We start from the raw sequence: 24,258 nt of genomic DNA, 5'->3' as shown, positions 1-24,258 counted from the left end.
GGATCTTGAATAGGAGCTTGTCAAAACAGTGTCACAGACCTCCCATGCAGAGAGTGCCATGAAATGCTCAGCAATCTGGTGTGACTGTGGTACAAGATGATGGTGGCCTGAAGTGTGAACAAAAAATTAGAAGGCTAGTAAAGGAACCACAGCTAAGAGCAAAGTAAGGAAGGTGATAAGGAAAACTGATAGCCACTCTGCTCAGCACTGTTTTTCCAAAGAGCCCAAATTTTGCAGTGAGTGAAACAGATATGGGCTGCAAGTATTTGAAAAAGTGTTGCTGCTTGGGAAAGGAAGGAAGATAGGGTATTTCTCACCAGTGCATCCTCTGACTCATTAAGGCATTTTAGCTCACGAGGCCATGCCTCCTGGTTCCTTCTTTTGGGTCACATGAAAATGAGCAGAGGATGGGTCATCAGGAGAGGGCTCTCTAGGAAGAGGAAAGCTCCTTCCATGGAAGCCTGTAGGCAGTGGTGTGGGGGCACACATGCACACACACACACACCCGGGTGGCCTCCACATATATACAGCGCCTCCCTGGCCCTCCCGAGCAGTCCTGACAGAGGAGCCTCTGGTCCAGCCCTGCAGGAATCCCAGCTGGGGCCACAGGAGTACGGGCCCACTCTGAACACGGAGCCCTTCTCCACATTCTTTCTCTTCCACCCTGATTCTTGCCACTGGATGCAGGTAAGCAGAAATGAAAGGGCCCAGTGAAGGGAAGGCCGGGGAATAGTTTAGCCTAGCAGTTCAGAGCACAAACTTCCAACTCATAGGAGACCTGGCTCAGGCACTGAGCAGCTATGTGACTTCAGTTTGTTTAATTTCTCTCTGCTTCAGTCTGTCAACTCCAGGTCCTTACACATGCTTAGAATACTTTTCCTTTCCCAGCACTGCCTGTCTAATAATGCCTTGTTGTCAAGTTTTAGCTTGGACAACACTTCCTCCAGGAGGCTCTGCCTTGCTTCTGCAAGCAGGATTAGGCAGTCCTCTGGGTGCTTCCATCACACCTTCAGTTGGACAGTTCTTGGCACTTGCTTATTGTTTGGTTAGTCTCCCCACCAGAATTTAAGTTCCTCAAGAGAAGAGGCTGTCTCTGATTCACCAGAGTGAATACTGCCTGGCAGACAGTGGTCACTTAATAAATGTATGACTGATGAAAAAATGATAAAAGCCTGGCTAGGTGATAAGTGAGGTAGAGAGACACAGAATTTGCAGTCTCTTCCTCCATGTGACTTAGCAGATCACTTAAACTGTTGCCCAGACATGTAGCTAATGGTTTCTTTACCCAGCCAGGATCCCAGGTTAGAACAGGGCCTCCCCTAGAGCCTGGTTGTAAGGTTTTACCTTATGATCCTGCCTGTCTCTTCCGATATCGCATTAGCCAAACTCTCTGCTAATCTCCTGGCTCACATTTATGGAAACATTTCTCAGAATGGTGTGATTTCCAGGTGAACAAAGTCAGGGAGAGGAAGTGAAATTCAAACTGAGCCACAGCCCTTCTGGACGGAGCAGCACAGCAAGTGCTTTTAGTAGAATGTGAGCAGGACAGTCAGGATTCTCTGAATTCTATTCATCCTAAAGGCCATGCTCAACTGCTTCATTTTCCCTCTGCATGTTTGTATTTTTAAATTTCCCTTCTAAAACTCTTTCTTGATAGGAAAAATTTCCATGGAGGAGATCGTCAGAGGGGTTCATGTTGGTGATCTATGTCTAGACAGGCCTTTACTCACAGGTAGAATGATTCAAAGTCCTCTGAAGGCATTCCTGAACAAAAGCTTTTCCTAGCCAGCCGTCTAGAGTGATTCAAAGCCCAACCACACACTTGTCATCTGGGAGGAGTGTGGGTTAAAGTTGTTACTTGCCAACACCTTGGATTGGTTAATTCACCCCAGCATGGAGACACACACTGAGAGCCCTGCACTCAGTGGCTGGACATTCTGGGAAGGGAGGCTGCATCACACGCTGTGGGGAGGATATTTATCACACAGGTACCCTGCCTCCCAACAGCAGGGCAGGTTCCTCACCCTGAGGACCTGAGGAGAGGGCAGTAAGTACCATATCAGTATCATCGGAGACCTACTTCAAGAAAGGAGGCTTCTGTGGTGGGCCACTGAAGGAGGGCAGGAGAAGGAACACACCATCCCTCCTGATCCCTGGTGCCTACCACTCCATCCTTGGTGTAAGGGCCACCGTCCTCCATATCCTACCCGCAGCTCTTCCGTGTGCCCCCTCCTCAGAGATCTGAACTTCCTTTCATCAGGGATAAGTTATTTTATTCACTGTGAGAAACATGGCTTAGAGAGCAAATACCCTGTGGAGAGGGAACAGAGTGAAGGCCACTCATGCCACTAAAATATTAGCAATTGCAGCAGGAAGTTCCCTGCTAGGAGGAGCAGCAGAGATGAGTTTGGACTCTGAGATTTGGGGAAGTAAAGATCACCAAGGGATGCAGGAATGGGGAATGGGGTGGGCAGGAGCATACACTCCCCCCTCCCCCCACCAAATCGCCCACTGAAAGCTGTATCTGACACAGGTCCCTGTATAAGCTGTAGTCTGGATAGATAAAAATCCCTAGGCTAATCAGGTTTTTGTTCCAAAGAGGCTGTACCACTTGAATTCTCACCATCTATCTGCGAGAGTTCTAGTTATTCCATGTTCTCAACAATACTTGGGATAGTCCAGCTTTTTAACTAACAATTCCAGTTGGTGTGTAGTAGGATCTTACTTTGGTTTTAATTTGCATTGCCCTATATTAGTGATGTTGAATGTCTTTTCTTAGTCTTAGTTGTCATCCATATATCTTTTTTGTGTGCGTGTGAGATGTTTTGTGTGCGTGTGAGATGCCTGTTTAAATCTTTTTCCCATTTTAATTATTATTATTTTTTTTTTGGTGGGGGGAGGTAATTAGTTTTACTTATTTATTTATTCTTAGAGGAAGTACTGCGGATTGAACCCAGGACTTCATGCATGCTAAGCATGTGCTCTACCACTTGAGCTATACCCTCCCCCTTTTTTCCCATTTTAAAAATCAAATTGCTTGTCTTCTCATGGTAGAGTTTTAAGAGTTCTTTATGTATTCTGGATACAAGTCCTTTGTCAGATGTATACGTATTCACAGTCACATACATATTCATAAAATATATATTGCGAATATTTTCTCCCAGCCTGTGGTTTGTCTCTTCATCTTCTTAATGGTGTCTTTTGAAGAGAAAAAATTTTAATTTTGAAGTAGTTTAATTTATCACTTTTTATAGGTTGTACGTTTTGTGTTCTATCTAATCAATCTATATCTAAGATTCCAATGATTTTCTCCTTTGTTTTTTTCTAAAAGTTTTATTAGGTTTAAGTCTATGGTTCATTTCAAGTTAATTACTGAATATGGTTTGTAGCAATAGGCAAAGTATATATTTTTGTTTTGCATATGGATTGTTCCAGTATCATTTATTGAAGACACTATCCTTTTCCCACTAAAATAACATCTTTTTCAAAAATCATTTGATCATATGCATGCAGATCTATTTCTGAATTCTCTAGTCTGTTCTAGTTGTCTGTATGTTTGTATACACCATTTCTTCACTGTCTTGATTACTATAGCTTTATAATGTCTTAAAATCACATAATGTAAGTCCTCCAACTTTGTTCCTTTTTTTTTCAAAATGTTTTGGCTAATCTAGGTCCTTTGCATTTTAATATAAATTAGGATTCAGCTTGTCAATTTCTAAACAAAACCCTGCTAGGATTTTGACTGAGATTGCATTGAATCTGTGCTTCGTTTTAGAGAGAACTGACATGTTAATGATATTGAGCCTTTTGATCCATAAACATGGTATGTCGCTCTGTTTCTTTAGTTCCTCTTTAACTTTTTCTCAGCAATGGTTTATAATTTTTAGTGTACATGTCTTGCACATAATTTGTTAAATTTGTCCATAACTATTTTTATTTATATGCTATTGTAAATTATTTTTTATTTTTATAATTTATTATTGCTTATATATAGAAATACAATAGAATTTTTGTATATTTTTAATTCAATAAACTTGCTATACTCACTCATTAGTTCTAGTAACTTTTTGATAGATTCCTTACAATGTTCTACACAGATGATCATGTTACCTGTGAATAATGGCAATTATTACTTCTTTCTTTCATATCTGTGGCTTTTGCTGCTTTTTATTTTCTTATACTGGGTAAGGCCTCCTGTACAATGCTGAATGGAAGTGGTGACAGTGGACATCTTTAAAATGACATCTTTTAAAGCAAGAAGATGACATCTTTAATATTTAGTTTTTCTGTATCAAATAGAAATAATCTGCTGGTAATAGAGGTGCAAGCAAATTATGATGGGATGAGGAGAGTGTGCATGTGTGTGTGTGTGTGTGCGTGTGAGTGAGTGGAGGTTGGTGGAAAATAGGGTAAATCCAATCCACTAGGGAATATTTGTAAGAGGTAGAGTTTTTAAGCGAGTTCCTTGGCTCTTCTTGATCTGACCCTGGGAAATGACAGGGTCTGTTGTCTATTTCCTCTACCCCACCCTATGCTCCAGGGGTTCCTCTACCCACAGCTCACAGTGTCCACAAAGCTACCATGACCCTCCTTCCATTGGTTCCAGGACTCTATCCTCTCCCCGCACAATGGCATGCTCACGGACCTGCTCCCGCATCCTGGGGCTGAGCCTTGGGACTACAGCCCTGTTTGCTGCTGCAGCCAACACAGTGCTCCTCTTTCCTAACTGGGATGTGACCTACCTGTTGAGGGGCCTCATTGGCAGGCATGCCATGCTGGGCTCTGGGCTCTGGGGAGGAGGCCTCATGGTAAGTGTCCGGGTTCACTGGGTGTGAACTCCCAAAGTGCCCCTCAGGGGTGGAGCAGTGAGCTCAGGGTGGGGACTGTTTTGATTCCTCATAGAAAAGTTTGAACAAGCTGATCCTGGGTCTATAGCAGCAGTCTTCTATAGAAGACTCTAGGAAGTCTGGTCAAAGGCTACTGAATTTTGGACTAGGCAGGCTGGGTATGAACATTGTCATCCACAGAGTCACATCAAGCTAGTTATCCAAAATTGTCCTGCTAGGCAAAGCCAAACCCTCTGGGAAAGATGGGATAATTAAGTCCATGTGGAGTATCCAACCACTCTATTTCAACTGCCATAGATGACAGCTAGAAATGTAAATAACCCTATCTCTTCTTAACCCTCCTCTCTTTTCTCCCAGGTCTTCACTGCAGCTACCCTCATCTCCTTGATGGGCTGGAGATATGGCTGCTTCAGTAAGAGTGGGCCCTGCCGAAGCGTAAGCACTTCTAATACCTAAAATGTCCCCACATTCTATTACTTTAGAGACAGAACGGTAAAGAGGAAATTTCAGTCTTAGGGTTTGAAGTCAGATCCTGACCATACCCTTCAGAAACTCTAAACTCTTGGGCAAGTTTTCTCAACCTCAGGTCCTTATCTATAAAAATATGAGTGAACAAGATCAAGTCAAGGGAGTACGTGCTTAATGAACTATAAACGTAAACACAGATGTGAGGTTCTTATTGTTAGTTTTAGCTTACTGAACAATATGGGTATGAGTCATGTGTCACTGATAGAAAATTTCCTAGCTCCTTTGCTTAATTTTTCTTAGAGCTGGAAGTTTCTCCAGAGATCATGTAATAACTAGATTCTAGTCTAACCTCTCCATTTTACAGATAATGAAACTGAGGCCCAGAGTAAATTTGCATTTTATTAATTATAGCAGCATCTATATATTTGAAAAAAACTCAGTACATAAATGTATAAACTATATTGCTCATTCAGTCCCAGACACATGAAATTTGTGGCCTCCTTACAGTAACTCTGCAGCCTGCTTTGATATCTGCAGCCCACATGTTGGGAACCCCACTGATTCAGAAATGTATGTTAAAGAATTAAATAAAAACACCCACACATTTCATTCACTCTCTGTTCTCTGTCAACGTCTAGTTTTCCCCTAAGCAAGTGGTTCTTAGACTTACGTGGGTGCATCAGAGTCCCTGCAGGGTTTGTTAAAACACAGATTGCTGGGCTCCACCCCTAGATTTTCTGACTCAGTAGGTCTGGGGTGGGAAAATTCGCGTTTCTAATTAAGTTTCAAGTGATATGATATTCCTAGGACAGGGACCACATTCTGAGTACCACTGTCCTAGGCTTATCTCAGACTAATTCATCTTGAATCTTTTAACTTAGAGTTAATACTTTCTATGCTCGTTTCTGTGGCCCTTCCCAAGTTCCAAACCAGCTTGACATCAGTGGGAAATGACTCTATGATTCTGTATACTAACTATATATATATATATGTATATGTTTTATTTAAATTTTAAAAATATGTGTTCTTTAGGAAGGAGAGAAAAAAATCTAGTATCCTGAGAAAGAAACCAATTTGGAAGTTAGAATCCTGCCAAGAAATAAACACATTGTTATATTTTGGGAGGGAAGTGGTGTACAGACTAGAAAAGTACAGTGACAGAACTGGAATCATTTCAGAGTTGACTGGAATTTCTCTGTCTCTCTCTCTTTCTCCCTTCCTCCCTCCCTCCCTTCCTCCCTTCCTTCCTTCCTCCTTTCCCCCATTCTGCTCTTCTTTCTTTTCATGCTTGATTTGAGAAAGAGAGAAGTCAGGGATGGCAACTTGGAATTTTGGAAAAAATACAGATTTCCCGTAAAAAGTTCAGAGGTGGGCTTGCAATAACAAATCCCACCCTTTAACGCAGAGGCTGAATGGCTGCAGTCTGTAAAAGTTATTGATGCCAATCTGCTGAGATGCTCAGAAGAGCCTGCTGAATCAGGCTGAGCCTGCTGCCGGGTCCAGGTGCCAGTGTTTCCTCCTTCTCTGCCCTTCTCTTCATCTCTTCCTGGCTCTACCCAGCCAACCCCTCATCAGCCAACCCTACCCTGGTTCTGCTTTATAGGAGGTGCTGTGGGTCGGATTATCCCCATGATGGGGGAAAGCCTGAGCACCAGAGAAGTTAGACTTGGCCAGATCGCCCCAACAGTTACTTAGCCACGATCCCATCTCAGGCTCACTGTTTCTTCTGTCCATCTGCAGATGCTTACTGTTCTGTTGTCAAGTGGCCTGGCTTTGCTTGGAGCCTTGATTTGCTTTATCACTTCTGGAGTAGCTCTGAAAGATGGTCCCTTTTGCATGTTTGATGTCTCATCCTTCAATCAGACACAGGCTTGGAAATATGGTTACCCATTCAAGGACCTGCATACCAGGTAAATGGATAGAAATTTGGATTTGCATTCTCTTCAGAGAGAGAAAGACACACCAATGGCCACACATTCTAGCATCTTGCTTCTCTGTTGCTCAGAAGATTGCAAATGCAGCAACAGTAGTCACTCTCAAAAGTCTAGTGCTACAACCTGAGCTGAGGGACAACCCAGTTTTCTACTGAGGTTGGTGGGGCTTTTCTTACTTATTCCTCAACCCCTGGTCTCCTTATTTTTGAGGATAGGAATTATCTCTATGACCATTCACTCTGGAACTCTGTCTGCCTGGAGCCTTTTAAAGCTGTTGTTTGGCACGTGTGCTTCTTCTCCGCCCTTCTGTGCATCAGCCTCCTCCAGATTCTCCTGGTGGTCATTCATTTCATCAGCAGCTTCCTGGGCCTTTTCTGCAGCCTGTGTGGGAAGTGACAGGTAATGTCCTCTCATACATGAGTGTTTTCATCATTAGCTGCCTTGAATCCTTTCTGCCAGTAGTGGGTATGAGTTATAAACAAACTTCCCTTTTAGGTAATCATGTGGTAATCATAACAATAATAATTTCCTCCATGTGTGTTGAATGATACAATGCATTTTAAGTCACACTGTAAACTGCAAGGTGATATATTAATAGAATAAATAATTAAGTCTATTATTGTTTAGGAACTTATAATCCATAAAATGTCCTCCAGTCATGATCTTGTTTCATCCTCTCAACAGCCTCATGAAATTGACCACACGTTACAGATGAAGTCAAGGCTCCCAGAGAATACTGGACTTGCTGTCTAAAAGCACTCAACTAGGTTCAGGTAAAGTCAGTACCTGAGCAGCTACCTGCTAAATTCAAGTTCACTAGTCTTTATGGACTGAACTGTGTGCCCTCCAGATTCATAGGTTGGACTCCAATCCCCAATGTGACTTTGGAGATAGGACCTTTAAGGAGCTAATTAAGGTTAAGTGGAGTCATAAGTGTGGGACCCTAATCCGGTAAGACTGGCATCTTTATAAGAAGAGGTTGAGAAAACAAGTACAGGAAAAGATGCTCAGCATCACTAATCATCAGGGAAATGCAAATCAAAACCACAGTAAGCTATCATCTTATACCTGTTAGAATGGCTATTATCAAAAAGGCAAGAAATAACAGGCAAGAATGCTGGTGAGGATGTGGAGATAATGAAACCCTTGTGCACTGTTGGTGGGAATATAAATTGGTGGAACCACTGTGGTAAACAAATGGAGGTTCCTCAAAAAATTAAAAAAGAATACCATATGATCCAGCAATTCCACTTCTGGGTATTTAGCTGAACAAAACAAAAACACTAATTCTAAAAGGTATCTGTACCCTCACATTCAGTGCAGCATTATTTTCAATAGCTAAGCTATGGAAACAACCTAAGCATCCATCAATGGATGAATGGATAAAGAAGATGTGGTATACACACAGACACACACACACAACATGGATGGACCTTGAGGGTGTTATACTAGGTGAAATGAGTCAGGCAGAGAAAGAAATATCGTATGATCTCGCTTATATGTGGAATTTAAAACAACAAGACTAAGTTCATAGATACAGTGAAGACTGCTGGTTGCCAGAGGCAGGGGGTGGGGGGGTGAGAGAAATGGGTGAAGGGGGTCAAAAGGCACAAACTTCCAGTTATAAAATAGTTAATTCCTGGGGATGTAATGTACAAATGGTGACTATAGTTAATAATATTGTATTGTACATTTGAAAGTTGCTAAGAGATCTTAAAAGTCCTTATCACAAGAAAAAAATATTTTGTAACTATATATAGTGACAGATGTTATTGTGGTGATCATTTTGCAATAGATACAAATATTGAATCATTATGTTGTACACCTGAAACTAATATAATGTTATATGTCAGTTATACCTCAAAAAAAAAAAAGTAGGATGTGTTTCCAGAATAAATAAAAGCATGATTAAGTTTTAGAACATTTATTCACCTATATTAATAGACTTAAAAAGGGAAAATCCTATGATTTTCTTCATAAATGCTGAAAAGGTATTTGATAAAATTCAACATAAATTCTTGATAAAACTCTTAATAAAATGAGAAAATATGGGTACCTCCTTGTCTTAATACAACATATGTATCTCAACCCAAAAGTCAGCATCATGCTTAATGAAGGAATACTAGAAACAATTTCATTAGAGTTGCAAATAAGACAATGACACTCACCATCATTATTACCATTTAATATTGTTCTTGAGGTATTAGCCCAAGCAAGTATTCAAAAGGAAATTTATAGATATAAAATTGGAAAGGAGGTAAAGATATTGTATGCAGGCAATATGATTACACATGTAGAGAACCCAAATTAATTATATTACAAACAAGAGAATTCCATAAGTTGTATGGGTACAAAATAAATACATGGAACAAAAAAATCTTCATATACACAAACAAGCAGTTAATAGATATGGAGATTGGGAAATCCCATTTACATTAGAAATAAAGAAGAAAAAAACCTAGTTAAAATATAACGAGGTAAAATACTTACTGAGGATAACTTTACAATATTGCTGAAGGACATAAAATAAACTTGAACAAACATAACGGCTTATTATGAACTTGGACAGGAAGAGTTAAACATCATAAAATGTAAATGCCCTTAAGCTAATCTATAAATTTTTTTTCATTTTTGTTCTTATTTATTTTTTGTTTTTTCCTTCTTTTTTATTTTTAGTTTTTTCTCTTTTCTTGTTATTTTTGTTTATAAATTTAACATGATTAATAAAATCACCAATGAGATTTGGTGGAAAAGGGTATGGAATTAGATAAGCTGGTTCTAAAGCTTACATGAGAAATGAACAATCTAAGAGAGCCAGGAGGTAAGGTGGGATTTCTGAAGAAGCAGGCAGTAGGTGGGACTAACTCTGCTAGATAATAAAACCAAATATAAAGCTACAGTAATTATAACAGTGTGGTACATTAAACGGACAGACAAATTTATGAAACAGACCAGGGAGTCTAGAGATAGAACTGAATATTTGTGATTATTTACTGCATGCTAATAGAGGGGGGTGGGAGACTGAGATACCAGCTCTCTCTCTCCATGGGAGCACAGAGGAAAAGGCCATGTGAGGACGCAATCAGAAGGTAACCAACTGCAAGCCAGGGAGAGAAGCTTCAGTAGAAACCAACCTTTTTGGCACTTTGATTTTGGATTTCCAGCCTCAAGAAAATAAATTTCTGTTGTTTAAGCAACCCAGTCTGTGGGATTTTGTTATGGTAGCCTGAGCTGACTAATCCGCCATTGTTCTTTCCATTAGTGTTCAGTTCAGTTCAATAAGTGGTATATACTGAGGACCCTCGGCACTGCCGTACACTGTGAATTCAGAAATGACCAAGATATGGTCCTTGCCCTTAGACCCTGCCCTGTCCTTGAAAAGCTCATGGTCAGGTTAGGGAAACAGATCTACCGATAATTTAAATGTCATATAGTAAGGGCCATGTTAGAGGTCCACACAGGGTGTAACGAGAGCTCTGAGGAACACGGAACCTCTGAAGAGAAGCCTTCATAAAGGAAGGCTTCAGTTGTATCTGAACTGATTCTAGAAATAGCCCAGCAAAGAGGGAAGGAAGTGTTTTCCCAGCAGACACTCAGAAGCACAGAGGGGAGGCACAAGAGGGTTTTGCTGGAGAACTGTGATGCCACAGCTGCTTCAATGTGGAATCTGGAAAGCAGAGAACCTCCCTCTCTCCCACTTGGGGATCTTTGGTCAGGATAGATACTGGGGGAATTAATTTTCTTAGTTTTTGAAGCTGGCAAGCTTATGGTGAAGGTAAGTACAGTGTATATTGCAGGGCACCAAGCAAAGAGAATGGGCAGCTAGTTCTCAAAAGACCCAAATTCCCCAGTGGCTTTCAGAGAGACAGTAGGAGTCAGAGTCACAGGGTGCCTGATCAGCTTCTGGACATTCTTCTGATTGGTTAGTGATGTGGTGATATGGTGAAGTTTCAGGAATCTCATTCAACTCTCTGGCTCCAGCCTAGGTCTATGTGTTTGTGATCAGCAGTTTCCACGTGGTGGGGTGCTCCTTTCTGTAAAAATAACTTAAGAAAAGAGGAGTCCTATAACTACTATTTAAATTATTACTTTTCTTGCTTGACTGCTTTTCCTTTTCTCTTGCTTTTCCATTTTTCTAATCATTAACTGCTTGAGTCTATTCTTTGGAACTCCAGCCACCTAGAAGACTAAAGCTTTTTTTTTTTTTTTTTTTTAACAAGTAAGAAGCGGGGAACACAGAGGGTCTGTCACCAAGAACTCCAGCAAAGTACAGCTCAGTTCCACCTGCCGCTCACTACCTGTGTATCCTTGGGCCTCTATGGGCCTCAGGTTCCCTGACAACTTCCTACGGTTGCAGCACGTTAATAAGAGCTGACGCCTGTTGAAGTACTTTGTAAACAAGAGACAAATCAGTCTTTACCTACTTATGGTCACTCTGGCTTGGCCAGTTCCGGTCCAGGAGCGGGTGCGCAGGCGCATGGGGGCGTGGGGGGGTGGGGGGGGTGAGAGCCCCGGAAAAGGGCGGGCCGCACGGCGCAGAGTGCGCGGCCGCGTCACGTCAGGGCCTTGGGCGGCCCTGTCGCCCTGGCGACGGTTTCCCAGATCCGTGCTGCCCCCGCGGGCTAAGCCTTCTTCGCGAGGGTCCAAGAAGCTTAGGCCATGTCGGTCACGGAGTCCTTCTCGGCGGTCGATGGGTTGCCCGATACTGAGAAGAACCCTGGGGAGTCCGAGAATACCTATATTCTGCGGCCCATTTTCCAGCAAAGGCGGGTAGCGGACGGGCTGTGGCGTGGGCGACCTGAGAAACTGCCACTTCCTGCGGGAAGAGCTCGCCTACTAACCTGGGGATAGGGAAGGAGCGCGCTAGGGGCCGGCAGGGTGGGGTGGGGTGGGGTGGGGCGGGGCGCGCTGGAGGGAAGGGGCGGGCGGGGTTAGAGACGGAGGGGCGGGGCTGGGAGGGAGAGGCGGGACATGGTTAGCGACAGAGGAACAGGGCTGGGATGGAGGAGTGGGGCGGGGTTAGAGGCAGAGGGATGGGCTGGGGAGGGAGGGAAGGACTTGGGAGGGAAGGGCGGGGCGGGGATAGGGGAGGAGGGGCGGGCCAGGGAGGCAGCCTGGGCTGGGGGTGGAGGACAATCGAGAGGGAAGGGGCGGGGCTGGGAAAGGAGGGACTGGCCGGAAGGGGTGGGGCGAGCCGGGAGGGAGGGGCGCTGTCCTCCTTGGGCTTCCTGCTGCAGCGGGTAGCAGAGCTCGCGACCTGCAGTGGCGGTGTTACCGCGAGAGGAGTGCCTTAGACTAGCGCCTTGGGGATGGTTGACTCTAGAGATCCAGGAAGTGAACACAGAGGAATTGAGATGAATGGAATAGAGGGGCAGAAATCAAGCGGCTTGCATCAAATGCCACTCAGCCTACGTGTGGCAGAATGCGCTTACTCGTCCTCTACAGGGCACAGGCCCTGTATGTACATACAGTCTTACCCAGGCAGTGTCCAGAGGCCAGCTACCCCAATACCTTCCCAGAATTAAGGCACACAGTCTAGTGCAGAGGACAATCAGATAGGGCTGTAGGATCCATCACTAACTTCACTTTCACAAGATTTTAAGAAATTAAATTAATTAAAAAAAGATTTTTCCAAGCTCCTCCTCTGGTATTTGAAACCAGGTTCCTGAATCAAATGCTGAGCAAGTACTGGAAGCCAGGAACTTTGGTTATAATGCGATAGAAAATTTCATGTAGCAGTTTTCTAGTGGGTAGAAGGGACATAAAAAAAGATGTGTTCAGTTATCTTGGTTAAAAATTTTAAATACATAGAATACCATTCATTTGTGTTTCTCTTGTAAAACAGAACAAGATTAACAACAAATACATATTTTGTAGGAATAGTCCTTCGAGATTATTTGTAACTTGTTTGAAGAAAACTTTTAATATTTTACTGAGAGTGGAAACAGCTTAAGGGAAGAGCCAGAAATAGTACATTTGTTAACAGGAAGACCACATTTTGAACAGATCAAATCCTGGGAAATTTGTCCATGATGCTGAAGTTCACCTGTGAGAATAAGCAGGCAAGAGACCAAAGAAAATACTGTTAAAAAATAATAAGGGACCACTAGTACTACCAAATATTAAACCACATTATAAGCTCACAACTTTAAACATTCTGGTAACTTGGCACATGATAGACAAATCAACCTATAGAATATATAGTCCAGAAAAGGAACCTAGTGTTTTAATATGTAATAAGTACAACTAAAAAGCTAGTAGTAGTGTTAGGGTGGTGAAATTTGGGGAGACTTTTTTAGTCTGTCTTCATTTATTCAGTAATTCATTTTTTCAAAAAATATTGTCTACTGTGTACTGGGTGCTGTTCTAGGAAATGGGGATGTAAAAGTGAACAAAACAGGTTAAAAAATCTCTGCCCCTGTGGAGCCTATGTTCTAGCTGGGTAGAAGGACAACAAACAAGATAAATACGTAAGTGAACCATATAGTGTATCAAATAGTGATAAGTACCAGGAGAAGGTGAGATAAAGTGATGTGGTAGGAGGGTGGTTTAGCATTTTAGAGAAGGTAGCTAGGGAAAGTGACTTTTGAATAAAAACTTGAGAGAAGCGAAGGAGTTAACTATGCATATAAAGAGAGGAATTGAACTTCAGGCTAAGGTTAACAGCAAGTGCAGAAGCACTGAGGTTTGCATTCCTGGTGTAGTCAAAGCACACAGGGAATGCCAGTGTGGCCTGAGTGGAGAGAACTAGGGGCAAAGCAGTAGAAAACAAGATAACAGAGTTTGGTAGGGTAGATCATATGAGACCTTGTAAGTCACAATTAGAATGTTGCTTTTACTCTAAAATGGGAAATATTTGAGGTATTTTCAACAGAGGAGTGTAGTGATCTAACAACATATTTTAATATCACCAGTCTAGTTGCTGTGTTGAGAACAGGATTCAGGGGCAAAGATAGACACAGAGAGACTTGTTAGGCCATTGAAATCCAGGCAAGAAGTAATGGTAGCTTGGAGCAAGGTGGTAGTAGTGGGGTGGTGAGAGTGAATTTTAGATTATTTTGAAGGTAGAACTTACAAGATTTGCTCATGAATGGGATGTGGGCAGTGAGAGAGAAGGCCAGCCAACCTGACACCAAGGTTTTTGGCTTAAGCAACTGGCAGAATGGAGTTACCATTGACTGAGATGAGGACCTAGTTTTGGGAAGAGGATGTGATCAGAAGCTCAGTGTTGGGTGTATTGCATATGAGTTGCCTACTAGACATCCAGATGGAATATGGGTTGGAATGTGTGGTCTGAAGTTCAGGGGAGAGGTCCAGGCTGGAGATAAAAATTTGGAATATGACTTGTTTTCTTTATTTGTTTTTACTACTTTTATAATAAAAAACATGAAAAAAGAAGGATTATATAGTTTTAGTGACAAAAAACTGGGGGAAGTTGAGCTGTGAAGGTCAATTATGGTTTTAGAGTCACCAATTAGATGTTTCAAACTTTCATTTAGGTTCAGACCCTCTGTGGTTAAAGACTGTATCCATGCTGTACTCAAGCAAGAACTGGCAAATGCTGAATACTCTCCAGAAGAAATGCCTCAGCTCACAAAACGTTTATCAGAAAATATTAAAGATAAATTAAAAGGTAATAGTGGTGATAATTGGAAATAACTTGTTCCCTTCAAACATCCAATTTTACTCATTTGTCTCCTTTGTTTTTAAACAAAGGACATAAGCTGTGGATTCTAGCAAACACAAATTTCTCTTCAGTGTCTAGTCTTCTCAATTATTTGATAACTTTTACTCATGTAGGTTTTTGTAGATGGTGGGAAAGGGTGAAGGTGTGAAATAAAACATTGTACTGAACTACTATCCAAGAAATCTCAGTGTGCAGAAAGACCAGGAAGTACAGAGACTCTTTTCCCTCATAATTTTTGGTGGTCTTTCCTACCAATATATCAAATCCTCTACCTGCCATTCAGTACCCTTGTGGTCTGACCTCAGTCCGTCTCTCCAGCCAAATCCTTAACTACTTGCCCTACTTAACACTCCATCCTGCCGCACTCTACGTCAGCAGAGCTAATCTCGTGCTTTTCCTCCCTGTACTCTCTCTCTTATTAATAATGCTATACCATCTGAAAAGTCCTTTCTTTCTATCTACCCGTTTTAAAAGATATCTTTTAGGAGGGAAGAAATGTCTTTAGTAGTAATGCATTTTCATTGTAATAAACCTGGACAATACACATAATTTTTAAAAAATTACATAAAATTCTAATACCCATGATAGTTACTACTTAATATTTTGGTGTATTTTCTTATTTTTATTAATATGTTTTAAACTTTAGAAATAAAAAACATAGAGAAGTATAAATAAGAAATAACAAATTTATTTCCATCACCCAAACTGTTAATATATTAGTATTTTTGTTTTCAGATTTTTAATGAAAATTAACTGTTTAAAAAAAAATGCTCAGAGGTTGGGGTTTTTGAGCACAAGCCACCTGTTCTCCTTGCTTTGCCCTGCAATAAAACTTTCTCCACTTAAAAGAAAAAAAAAAAAGGAAAAAATGCTCATTATAAAAAAATTTTAAGTGTAGAAAAATAAATAAAATTAGAAAAATCACTCCAAATGGCAATAGCCATAAAGAATCATTAATACTGGGTAAACATCTTATCAGACCTCTTTCCTATGTATATGTACAGATAAATGCATACTTTAAAAGCCATGGTATACTATAAACTGTTTCCCATAATGTTACAGCATTCATTCGGTATTTAAATGGAGTGATTGCTCACTATTTAGTCCTTTCACCATCCTATTTCCATTGCTGAGTTCTTTTTTCTGGTTCAATTCTTACCTGATTTTGTTGTAAGTTTTTGCAGGAAGGGCTCAGAAATGGTATATTCCCTGGATTCTTTCATGTTTGAGAACCAGACATGCCTTTAAACCAGAATATATTTTGGATGGAATATAGTACTTTGAGGTAATTTTTTTCTTGGAAGATCTTATAGACACATTACTACACTGTCTTCTTGCATCAAATGTTACTGTGGAGAAAATTGAGGCTGTTCTGATATTCTCTGCATAAAGAATCCTATCCTTACCTTGAGGCTCAATAGCTTTTCCAGGATATGGCTTAGTGTTGAGCATTTTATATCTGTGGATTTTGTTTTTTCCATAGCAGGGTAATTTTCTTTTATCTCTAAATACATTTCAATTCCATTTGTTAGATTATCTTCTTTAATACACCGAATGTTGATGTGTTGAATCATCTTTTGTCTTCCATATCTATTAGCTTTTCTCTGCCTTAATTTCTTCCTTTTTCTTTGACATATACTTGTGATTACTTTAGGCCAGTAATTCAGTTTTCATGTGTATCTGTCCTGTCTCTTGCCATTTTTAATTTATTAGTTCTGCACTGATGTAAAGTGAGTATTCAGTTTGTTTCCTTGGGCTATAATCTTCCTTTTATCTTTCTGTTGTTTTATAATCTGATTGAGTTCTTATTTTATTGAATTTGTGAGCTTATGTTGTTCTGTATTGTGAATCAGTTGTGAGAAATTTCTCTTTGTTCCTTGATTTGTATTACCTCCTAAGTTGAGTTTTTTTGTCTTTTAAACAGTTCATTTCTTTTCTTGTCATTCTTTGGTTTGTTTTTGCTGTTGAACCTTTGCATATTGCCACTCAGCCTCTTTTCATTTTGCTCTGCTGTGTGGGTGATTTTTTTTTTAACTCTCCTCCTGCTGTATCTGTGGCTATTTTATTTTTCCCTCAGAATTATGTTTTAAGGGCTGTGTATTTAATATTCTAGCCACATTTCTAAAGTATGGGTATGAGAAATAGAGGGAGAGGAATGGGTAGAAATAGAAGGAAGCTGAGCTGAGCTGTGTGCATTGATTTTTAAAAAATAACTTGGGCTCTGTCTTCTGAGATTTTGTTAAGTGTCCTAGATTAGGGTTCATGTCCCAGATGGGAGGGTACCTGTAGTGTTCAGATTGTTTGCCTAATTTGCTGTATAATCCTGGAGGTTTTATTCTCAGAGAGAGTTGACTCTGTTTCAACTTTGCCTATTTCGCTTAAAAAAAAATTGTTTCCACTTTTCCTTGGTCAGTAAAGAAGGAAGATAAAGATGCCCACTCAGTTTTCTGTCCCCTAAATTTGGTGTTGGTGAGAATTTTCAGGATTTTGTTGTTTCAGCAGCAAAGTTTCTGGGGAAGCAACTGAGTTGTGCTAGGCCACCCCAGTATACTCCAGAATCTTATGGTTTATTTTCTATCTTATTGAACAGCTTGCAGTTTTCTAAAGATCCCATGCTCTGTATCTCTGCGTATGCTAAATCCCTTTCCATAGAATGGAGAGATGTTGTCCACCTGGTAAATTCCCACTCATCTTTCAGAACTCAGCTCACTTTATCACATCCTCCAAGAAGTCTTTTCTGACCATCCCTTCCCCATTGCCCAAAGGGAGAAGCCTCTCAGCTTTGTGCTCCTGATGTACCTTATCCATGCCACTCTTTGAATTATTAGTACATTGCATTTTCTTTTTATTTGTCATGTTTGCCTTCCCAACTACTATGAGTCTTTAAGGCAAGAAGAGTGTCTTATTTATCTCTTTATCTTGAGGGCCTAGGTCAGTACCTGACTTAGAGTAGGGGAGAAAGGAAGGAAGCTAAGACCTATTGAGAGACTACTACAGAAGATAAATGGGTAGAGACAGGAGGAAGCTTATCTCATCTAACCTCACAACACCCCTGGGAGGAAGGTAGTGATATTCCCATTTAACAGACGAGGGAGACTTAAACTGAAAAGTTAAATAATTTGTCTAAAATTACACACTTACTAAGCTTATGGTTAGAATTTGTCCTCAAGTCTCTCTGACTCCCAAGCTTATAATCATACTTAGTAAGTGCTTGTAGACTGAATGCTTATGTTCCTTTCTAAGCAAATTTGCCTTCATTAAGTAATTTTACCATATATTTGCTTAAAGATAACTTTCTTATTTTTTCTTTCCAGAAATGGGATTTGACCGATATAAAATGGTGGTGCAAGTAGTGATTGGAGAACAAAGAGGGGAAGGAGTATTGTGAGTAGTTGATTTTTCTTTCTTGTTTTTATTTTTAAATGTTTCTTATTGGGTCTTCATCCTCTTGACAACTCACTAAGATTGCAAGAGTGAGAAGAAAGGACAGTATAATCAAATGCAGCTGGGAACAGAAGTGATCCTGGTCCTGAGCAGTGATGGGGGGAGCTCCACGGGGTAGCTCACTTTTCAAAGAATCTGTAGGCTAAGATGTCTTTTAGGGTTTATGTATATATACACCCAAAGAGAGTGTAGGATTATGTATATATGTTTCCTCCCTTATTCCTTGTTGCCTGGTTTTTGGTCCTACCATTCTCCTAAATTAATTTCTTTAAAATTGTCTGAGAGACAGTTTTCATAGCTCTTGTTACTGCCCTGGACTTCTGTTTTTTAAAATTCACTCTGGTTTTTTTGGTCCTGGTATCAGTTATCTAACTTGTTTCTCTTCTGTTTTTCTAACTGATTATTCTCTCCTTCACTGATTCCTCCTTCTCCCCTATGTCCCCAGCTGTGAGCTTTCTTCAAGGCTCACTTCTTATTCTTCTGCTTTTCTCTCTGCTTTTTCAATGAGCTCATTCATTCTCATGACCTCAAACTGTCATTCCCCTATTGGCAAGTTCAAAAATCTCTATTTCCTGTCTTTTCCTATGCCCAAGTGTTAGTCTTCTGTTTCCCTTTGTAAACAGTGCCTAGTCTAGTATTTTTGTAAGAAAGTACAAAAATATTTGCTGAATGAATTTTAAAAAATACCTTGTAGATACTATCACTGAGAATTTTCACTATAGAATGTTAGATTTGGAAGGGACTGCAGATTTTTGCTGGTGTCCAGTCCCCTTGTTTTATGATGACACTTAGGAAGTTGAGCATGATTTGCCCCAAATTATGGATCTGGCTGGTGTCAGGGCCACTGGACAGAGCCCAGGCTTCTGACTCCCAGTGCAGGACTCTCCACCACGGAGCCCTCTACCATCTGGTCAAAAGGCTTCAGGAGATTTCCTCACCACAGACACTAAGAAATACTTTACTGTCCTGCCACCTCAGATTCAATGTGATTAAATAAAGTTCCAAATTCTTTTCCCTTCCTTTCAAATCAGTCTGTCTTCTTCATTTCTCTGTCTCCTGCAGTATTACCAAGGTTCCATTGACTCAGGCTTAAAAGCGTAGAGTCCTCTTTTATCTTACATAGCTATTACTCTCTCGTTGCATGTACTGTAACCTGGACGCTGGGGTGACTTAGCAGCCCCTTATCAGCACGTCCAGACTCTGATCTGTCTCCTCCACAATGCACATACCAGACCAATCTCCCAGAAGTACACCACACTTTCTTTTCTTAAACTCTGTAGAGTTTATTTCAAACCCTGTAAAATAAAAACTCCCCAAACTTGTCCTGACTGACTTTGTTAAATGTGATCAGGCCAGGTTCTAAAGCATGGCATACAAGGCCTCTGCCACCTCCTTTTAAAACTTCTGTCATCTAAAATTTCAAGCATATATGAAAGTGCAGGCGCTAAGGAACTCCCACGTGTCTGTCATTTAGCTTTAAAGGTTATCAACACATACCCATGTTGTTTCATTTACACCTCTGTCCATTCTCCCTGCCCAACTAGATTATTTAAAGATTTCAGTCATCACACCATTTCATCTGTAAATACAATACTCTCTATCTCTAAGATGTCAGGGCCCTTTTTAACATAATAAAATATCACATCTAAATATTGAAAATCCTTAATATTATAAAATATTCAATTAGCTTTTAAATATCCTCAATTGTCTCATATGTACATGTGCATGTATGTATATGTGTGTTTTTCTGTGTGTATATATGTATGTAATTTTTCTTTTTACAATTTTTTCAAGTCAGGATCCAGGCAAAATCCATACATTGCATTTGGTTGATACATCTCTTAAATTTCTTTTAACTTATCATTTCACTTCCTCTTTTCTCTCTCTGTCTTTCTCTTTTTTACCTTGTCATTTATTTGCTGAAGAAATTAGGTTGTTTGTCCTGTAGAATTTCATAGTATCCTGTAGAGATAATACTGGATTTAGAATTATTTAGAAGATTGAATTCTAATGCAGAGTTTATCCCTCTTTTTCCTAGAACTGTATGAAATTATCAGGCTAGATAAAATAATTTGTTGTCCTTTCCAGACCCACCTTCTCATATTTTTGTGCAGGAATTAAGCCTTGAATCATAAGTCTTAGGTATTATTTCCTCTAAAAGTCACATACAGATATCTTACCTGAAATAATCTATAACAGAGCTTCTAACCCAAACTTACCAAAAACTTCAAGGTATCAGGCAGCCAGTCAGAGTCTGAGGCTGTTAGGCCCCTGGGCTGGTCACCTCCAGCCACAAGCAGCCTTATCTGTGACTCTAGTCCCTTCTGGTTTACCTACTATACTCTGCACAAATATGATTTTCTGTGTTTTATCCTGTGAAAATATTTGGAAGCACTGATGTATAAAAATGTATCAAGGAAAACTTTTGCTTATGGTAGATATATGTAGTTCAGATCCTTGTTACGTTATTCATAATTCTCTATTCTTTGACTTTTTAGCATGGCTGCTCGCTGTTTCTGGGATGCTGACACTGACAACTGCACTCATGATGTTTTCATGAATGTGAGTCTATTTGGAAACTTTTTCTCCCTTTCTTAAGGGCACCTGGGCATTCCAAATCAAATCACCTAATATTTGTTAAGATGTGAGGATACTTTTGTTTTAGACGTTTGTCTGAAACTCCTTCTGAGTGAGATGATTTTACTGTTTCTTTGTGTTATTACAGCAGAAACTTAGTGTGTTACTTATAGGCCAGGAGACTTTTATGTGTATAGATGATGTAACTCTTCGTCAGTTTGAATGTGGGAATAGCATAGTTTATTTAGTGCTACCAGATGGATAGCACTTTGCTAAGCTGCAAAGAAATTTGGGTGGCAGGGGTTCCATGAACAGAGGTAATTTTCTTTCAGTAATAAAATTATCTTAAAGCTATTTCTCAAAACTAAATAAAAATAAAGAAGAATTTTAAAAAAGAGGTTTCATTTAAACATTGGTAAGTTAGTGACGTGAATGCTTTATGTGTTTTAATCATGTGTTATTTTATATTTGCTTTCAAAAATGATTCCGTCTTCTATCCAAATGCTCCCAGGCTGTGAATTAGTAAAGACAGAATTAAAGTATAGAATAGTAGAAAAGAACTAGATTGAGTGAATTAGGAGAGAGGTTCCACTTCTAGTTCTTTAACTTTCTAATTAAATGACTTTAGGTAAATCACTGAAATTTTCTTTGATTATATCAGTAACAGTAGGAAGCTGCACTAGATTTTCCCAAAGACTGACCGTGGCTGCCTAAGAATAATTTGAGGAACTTGTTTACAATACAGATGCCAGGGCCCTTCTCAATAGATTCTGATCAAATAAACCAGGGGTTGGATCCGTGAATCTGAATTTTTAAAGAAGTTCCCTATATGACTTACTGCCAGCTTTGGAAGCTGCTTGTGTAGATGATCTTAAGGCACCTTTTAGCTCTAAAATTCTATAGTCCTACTAAAGTTTTATTTAGTGCTCGACTGCCCTAGGGATCAAGGCTGAACAGTGGGAAGTACTACGTAAATCTTCATTTATCGGCTCTCTTGGGGTAGGGGCAAGCTAAGGTGGTGGTTTTCCCTGATTATTTTGGAGTTAAAAACGTGTATTTCCCTGAGTCATTATACAATACAATTCATTCATTCAACAAATAATTTTGAGCTCCTGTTATGTGCCAGCTTCTGTACTAGTCTTATATTTGATTTTGTTATAATCTGTTATTACATTTGGAAAGTAGGGATAACCCATAATTCAATTCCTTTATTGCTAGGAATAAAATGATGACTAAGACAGTCATGGTTTCTGCTGGTTGAGAGCTTATAAACCAGTGGAGGCTAGACAATACTCAGATTAACAAATATGCAATTAAAAATTTTAGTTATCAATAAAGATCAGGATCACGTTTTAGAACACAGTGTTGGTAGAGGAGGTGTCTAAAAATCATTTTTGAGAGATGGGTCTAGGTTGCTGACTTAATCTACTGTGTCTTTAGTTCAGTTTATTGAGTGTTTATTTAGGTTTCATTTTCAGAGCTTAAAGTACTTTGTTTATTTGGGAGAAAATCCCAGGAAGGACCACTACTAGATGAGGAAATGAGAGAGGGGAGAGAAGAGCATGTACTACTGAGCTGATAACTGCTGTGGATAACCAGGGCTCAATCCGGATGGAGAAATCTGGGTGGCACTGTAAGAACAATGCCAATCAGGGTGAGGAGGGTATAGCTCAGTGGTAGAGTGCCTGCTTAGCATGCACAAGGTCCTGGGTTCAATCCCTAGTATCTCCAAACAAATAAATAAACCTAATAACCTCCCTCTGCCAAAAAGAAAGAAAAAAATAAAGTTAAAAATGTCTTTAAAATAACTTAAAAAAAAAAAAAGTAGTGCCAGTCAAAGCGGGGTCCATAGACCAGTGCCAGTCCACAAACTGTTACAAGTCTTCGACAAGGTAAGTACATAAATTGGGTGTAAGGGTTTAGAAACTCTCATGGGCATTTGACAAAGTAATTTTATGTCCATTGAATCTAATAAAAAGTTTAAGCTGTATTTATATGTTTCTTTTTTTATTTCATTTTCTCAGTCATTAATTTTTATTGTATTTTATGAAAATATCAGTTCATGAGGGATTGAAAATTCAAACAAACAAAAAGTAGGTCCCTGACCACAGATAGCGCTGTTTTAGAACACAGCTCACAGTTATCCTATCAAAAAAGCCAGGGAACTGGGTTAACCAAAGAATTTTCTTTTGGTTAGTAATCAGGTACTTGAATTTATATTTTCTCCCATCACTGCCAGGCTGGAGGTGAGGTTGGTGGGTTGGGAGTTGCTGAGGCAGTTGGAATTCTTGTAATAAGTACCTAAAAAGTGTTTCAATAAGTTTCATTAGGATCTAGAAAACATTTTGAGATTCTGAGCTAAAAGATGGATAAATGAATTTTATCAGTTAAGAACAAAAAACCAGACATCATTTGTCCTTATCCAGAATTTATGACAAGGTGCTGTATTTTTATTATCTGTGATACAATAATATCCTTGGATTGGGTAATGCATTTACTCCGAGAAACTCAAAGGATTTTTATACATTATATTATTTTTTTGATAAGTCAGGGAAAATGGGAATACTTATTTCATGAATAAACATTACATAGTTCATTAGTTTGCATTTTATTTCTGCATTCAGAGACTGTAATTCTTTACCCATCCTACCTTTTTTTTTTTACCTTTTTTTTATTCAGTTATAGTCAGTTTACAATGTTATGTCAGTTTCCAGTGTAGAACACAATTTTTCAGTTATACATGAGCATTCATATATTCATTGTTGCATACTTTTTCACCGTGAGCTACCACTAGATCTTGTATATATTTCCCTGTGCTGTACAGTATAATCTTGTTTATCTATTCTATATATACCTGTCAGTATCTACAAATTTTGAACTCCCAGTCTGTCCCTTTCCACCCCCCATCCTACCCTTTTAGCAAGCAATTTTGTAGCTACCCTGAGGCAAGTAACTTTATAGGTATACTCTGAAAAATATGTTTCTTGAAAAAGAAAATTTTCATGATTAAAAATTGGCAAAGATCTAGGTGATATTAATTTCAGGTCTGTGCTGCCCTTAGTCCTTCATTAGTACTAACATTCTGGATTTGTGTGTCTGTTTCTGTTTGTTTGTTTTTGTTTTTTTTAGGACAGTTTATTCTGTGTTGTAGCGGCATTTGGCTGTTTCTACTATTAAATCTTTGAAAGCTGGAAAAAGATATGACCATGAAGAAATACGAACTTTTTTATCTTGTTAAATATTTTGACAAAATAAAGAAAAGTTGGCAGTTTGGCAACTGAGTCTGTTGAGTTTTAGG

General features: G+C 39.6%; 2 protein-coding genes and 1 long non-coding RNA gene across 4 annotated transcripts; 2 read left to right on the top strand and 1 right to left on the bottom strand.

Annotated features, from left to right (window-relative positions):
- Positions 1-429: 429 nt before the first annotated feature.
- Positions 430-8,840, top strand: TM4SF19 (transmembrane 4 L six family member 19). 2 transcript variants are annotated; one of them, XM_032481273.1, is made up of 6 exons: positions 430-687; positions 4,610-4,811; positions 5,208-5,285; positions 7,059-7,228; positions 7,570-7,651; positions 7,937-8,840. In XM_032481273.1, exons 2-5 carry the CDS (start codon positions 4,632-4,634, stop codon positions 7,646-7,648), a joined length of 507 nt encoding a protein of 168 aa, XP_032337164.1. In that variant the 5' UTR covers positions 430-687; positions 4,610-4,631; the 3' UTR covers positions 7,649-7,651; positions 7,937-8,840. The 2 variants fall into 2 exon arrangements, with proteins under 2 accessions (XP_032337164.1, XP_032337162.1); XM_032481271.1 differs by having other exon boundaries at positions 7,468-7,651.
- A 576-nt stretch (positions 8,841-9,416) lies between these two features.
- Positions 9,417-11,796, bottom strand: LOC116664128. Its single transcript, XR_004320480.1, has 2 exons — positions 11,673-11,796; positions 9,417-11,298 (listed from the first exon to the last, which is right to left on the bottom strand). It is a non-coding gene; the product is annotated as an uncharacterized LOC116664128 (long non-coding RNA).
- TCTEX1D2 (Tctex1 domain containing 2) lies at positions 11,771-24,237 on the top strand. The gene is made up of 5 exons (XM_032481277.1): positions 11,771-12,018; positions 14,752-14,885; positions 18,254-18,323; positions 20,882-20,945; positions 24,090-24,237. The coding sequence occupies exons 1-5, from the start codon at positions 11,912-11,914 to the stop codon at positions 24,135-24,137; spliced, it is 423 nt and encodes a 140-aa protein (XP_032337168.1). The 5' UTR covers positions 11,771-11,911; the 3' UTR covers positions 24,138-24,237.
- The last annotated feature ends 21 nt before the right edge of the window (positions 24,238-24,258 follow it).

The sequence above is a fragment of the Camelus ferus genome, chromosome 1 (assembly GCF_009834535.1).
Source record: "Camelus ferus isolate YT-003-E chromosome 1, BCGSAC_Cfer_1.0, whole genome shotgun sequence".
Taxonomy (NCBI): Eukaryota; Metazoa; Chordata; class Mammalia; order Artiodactyla; family Camelidae; genus Camelus; species Camelus ferus.
This window is presented reverse-complemented; position numbering and strand designations above follow the sequence as displayed.

Bases quoted from the DNA above. Each gene is read 5' to 3' on its own strand.
- TM4SF19 (XM_032481271.1), top strand. From the start codon at position 4,632: ATGGCATGCTCACGGACCTGCTCCCGCATCCTGGGGCTGAGCCTTGGG. The intron at 4,812-5,207 runs GTAAGTGTCCGG...CTTTTCTCCCAG, and splicing joins TCTGGGGAGGAGGCCTCATG to GTCTTCACTGCAGCTACCCT. The intron at 5,286-7,058 runs GTAAGCACTTCT...GTCCATCTGCAG, and splicing joins AGAGTGGGCCCTGCCGAAGC to ATGCTTACTGTTCTGTTGTC.
- TCTEX1D2 (XM_032481277.1), top strand. From the start codon at position 11,912: ATGTCGGTCACGGAGTCCTTCTCGGCGGTCGATGGGTTGCCCGATACT. The intron at 14,886-18,253 runs GTAATAGTGGTG...TTTTCTTTCCAG, and splicing joins TATTAAAGATAAATTAAAAG to AAATGGGATTTGACCGATAT. The intron at 20,946-24,089 runs GTGAGTCTATTT...TGTTTTTTTTAG, and splicing joins CTCATGATGTTTTCATGAAT to GACAGTTTATTCTGTGTTGT.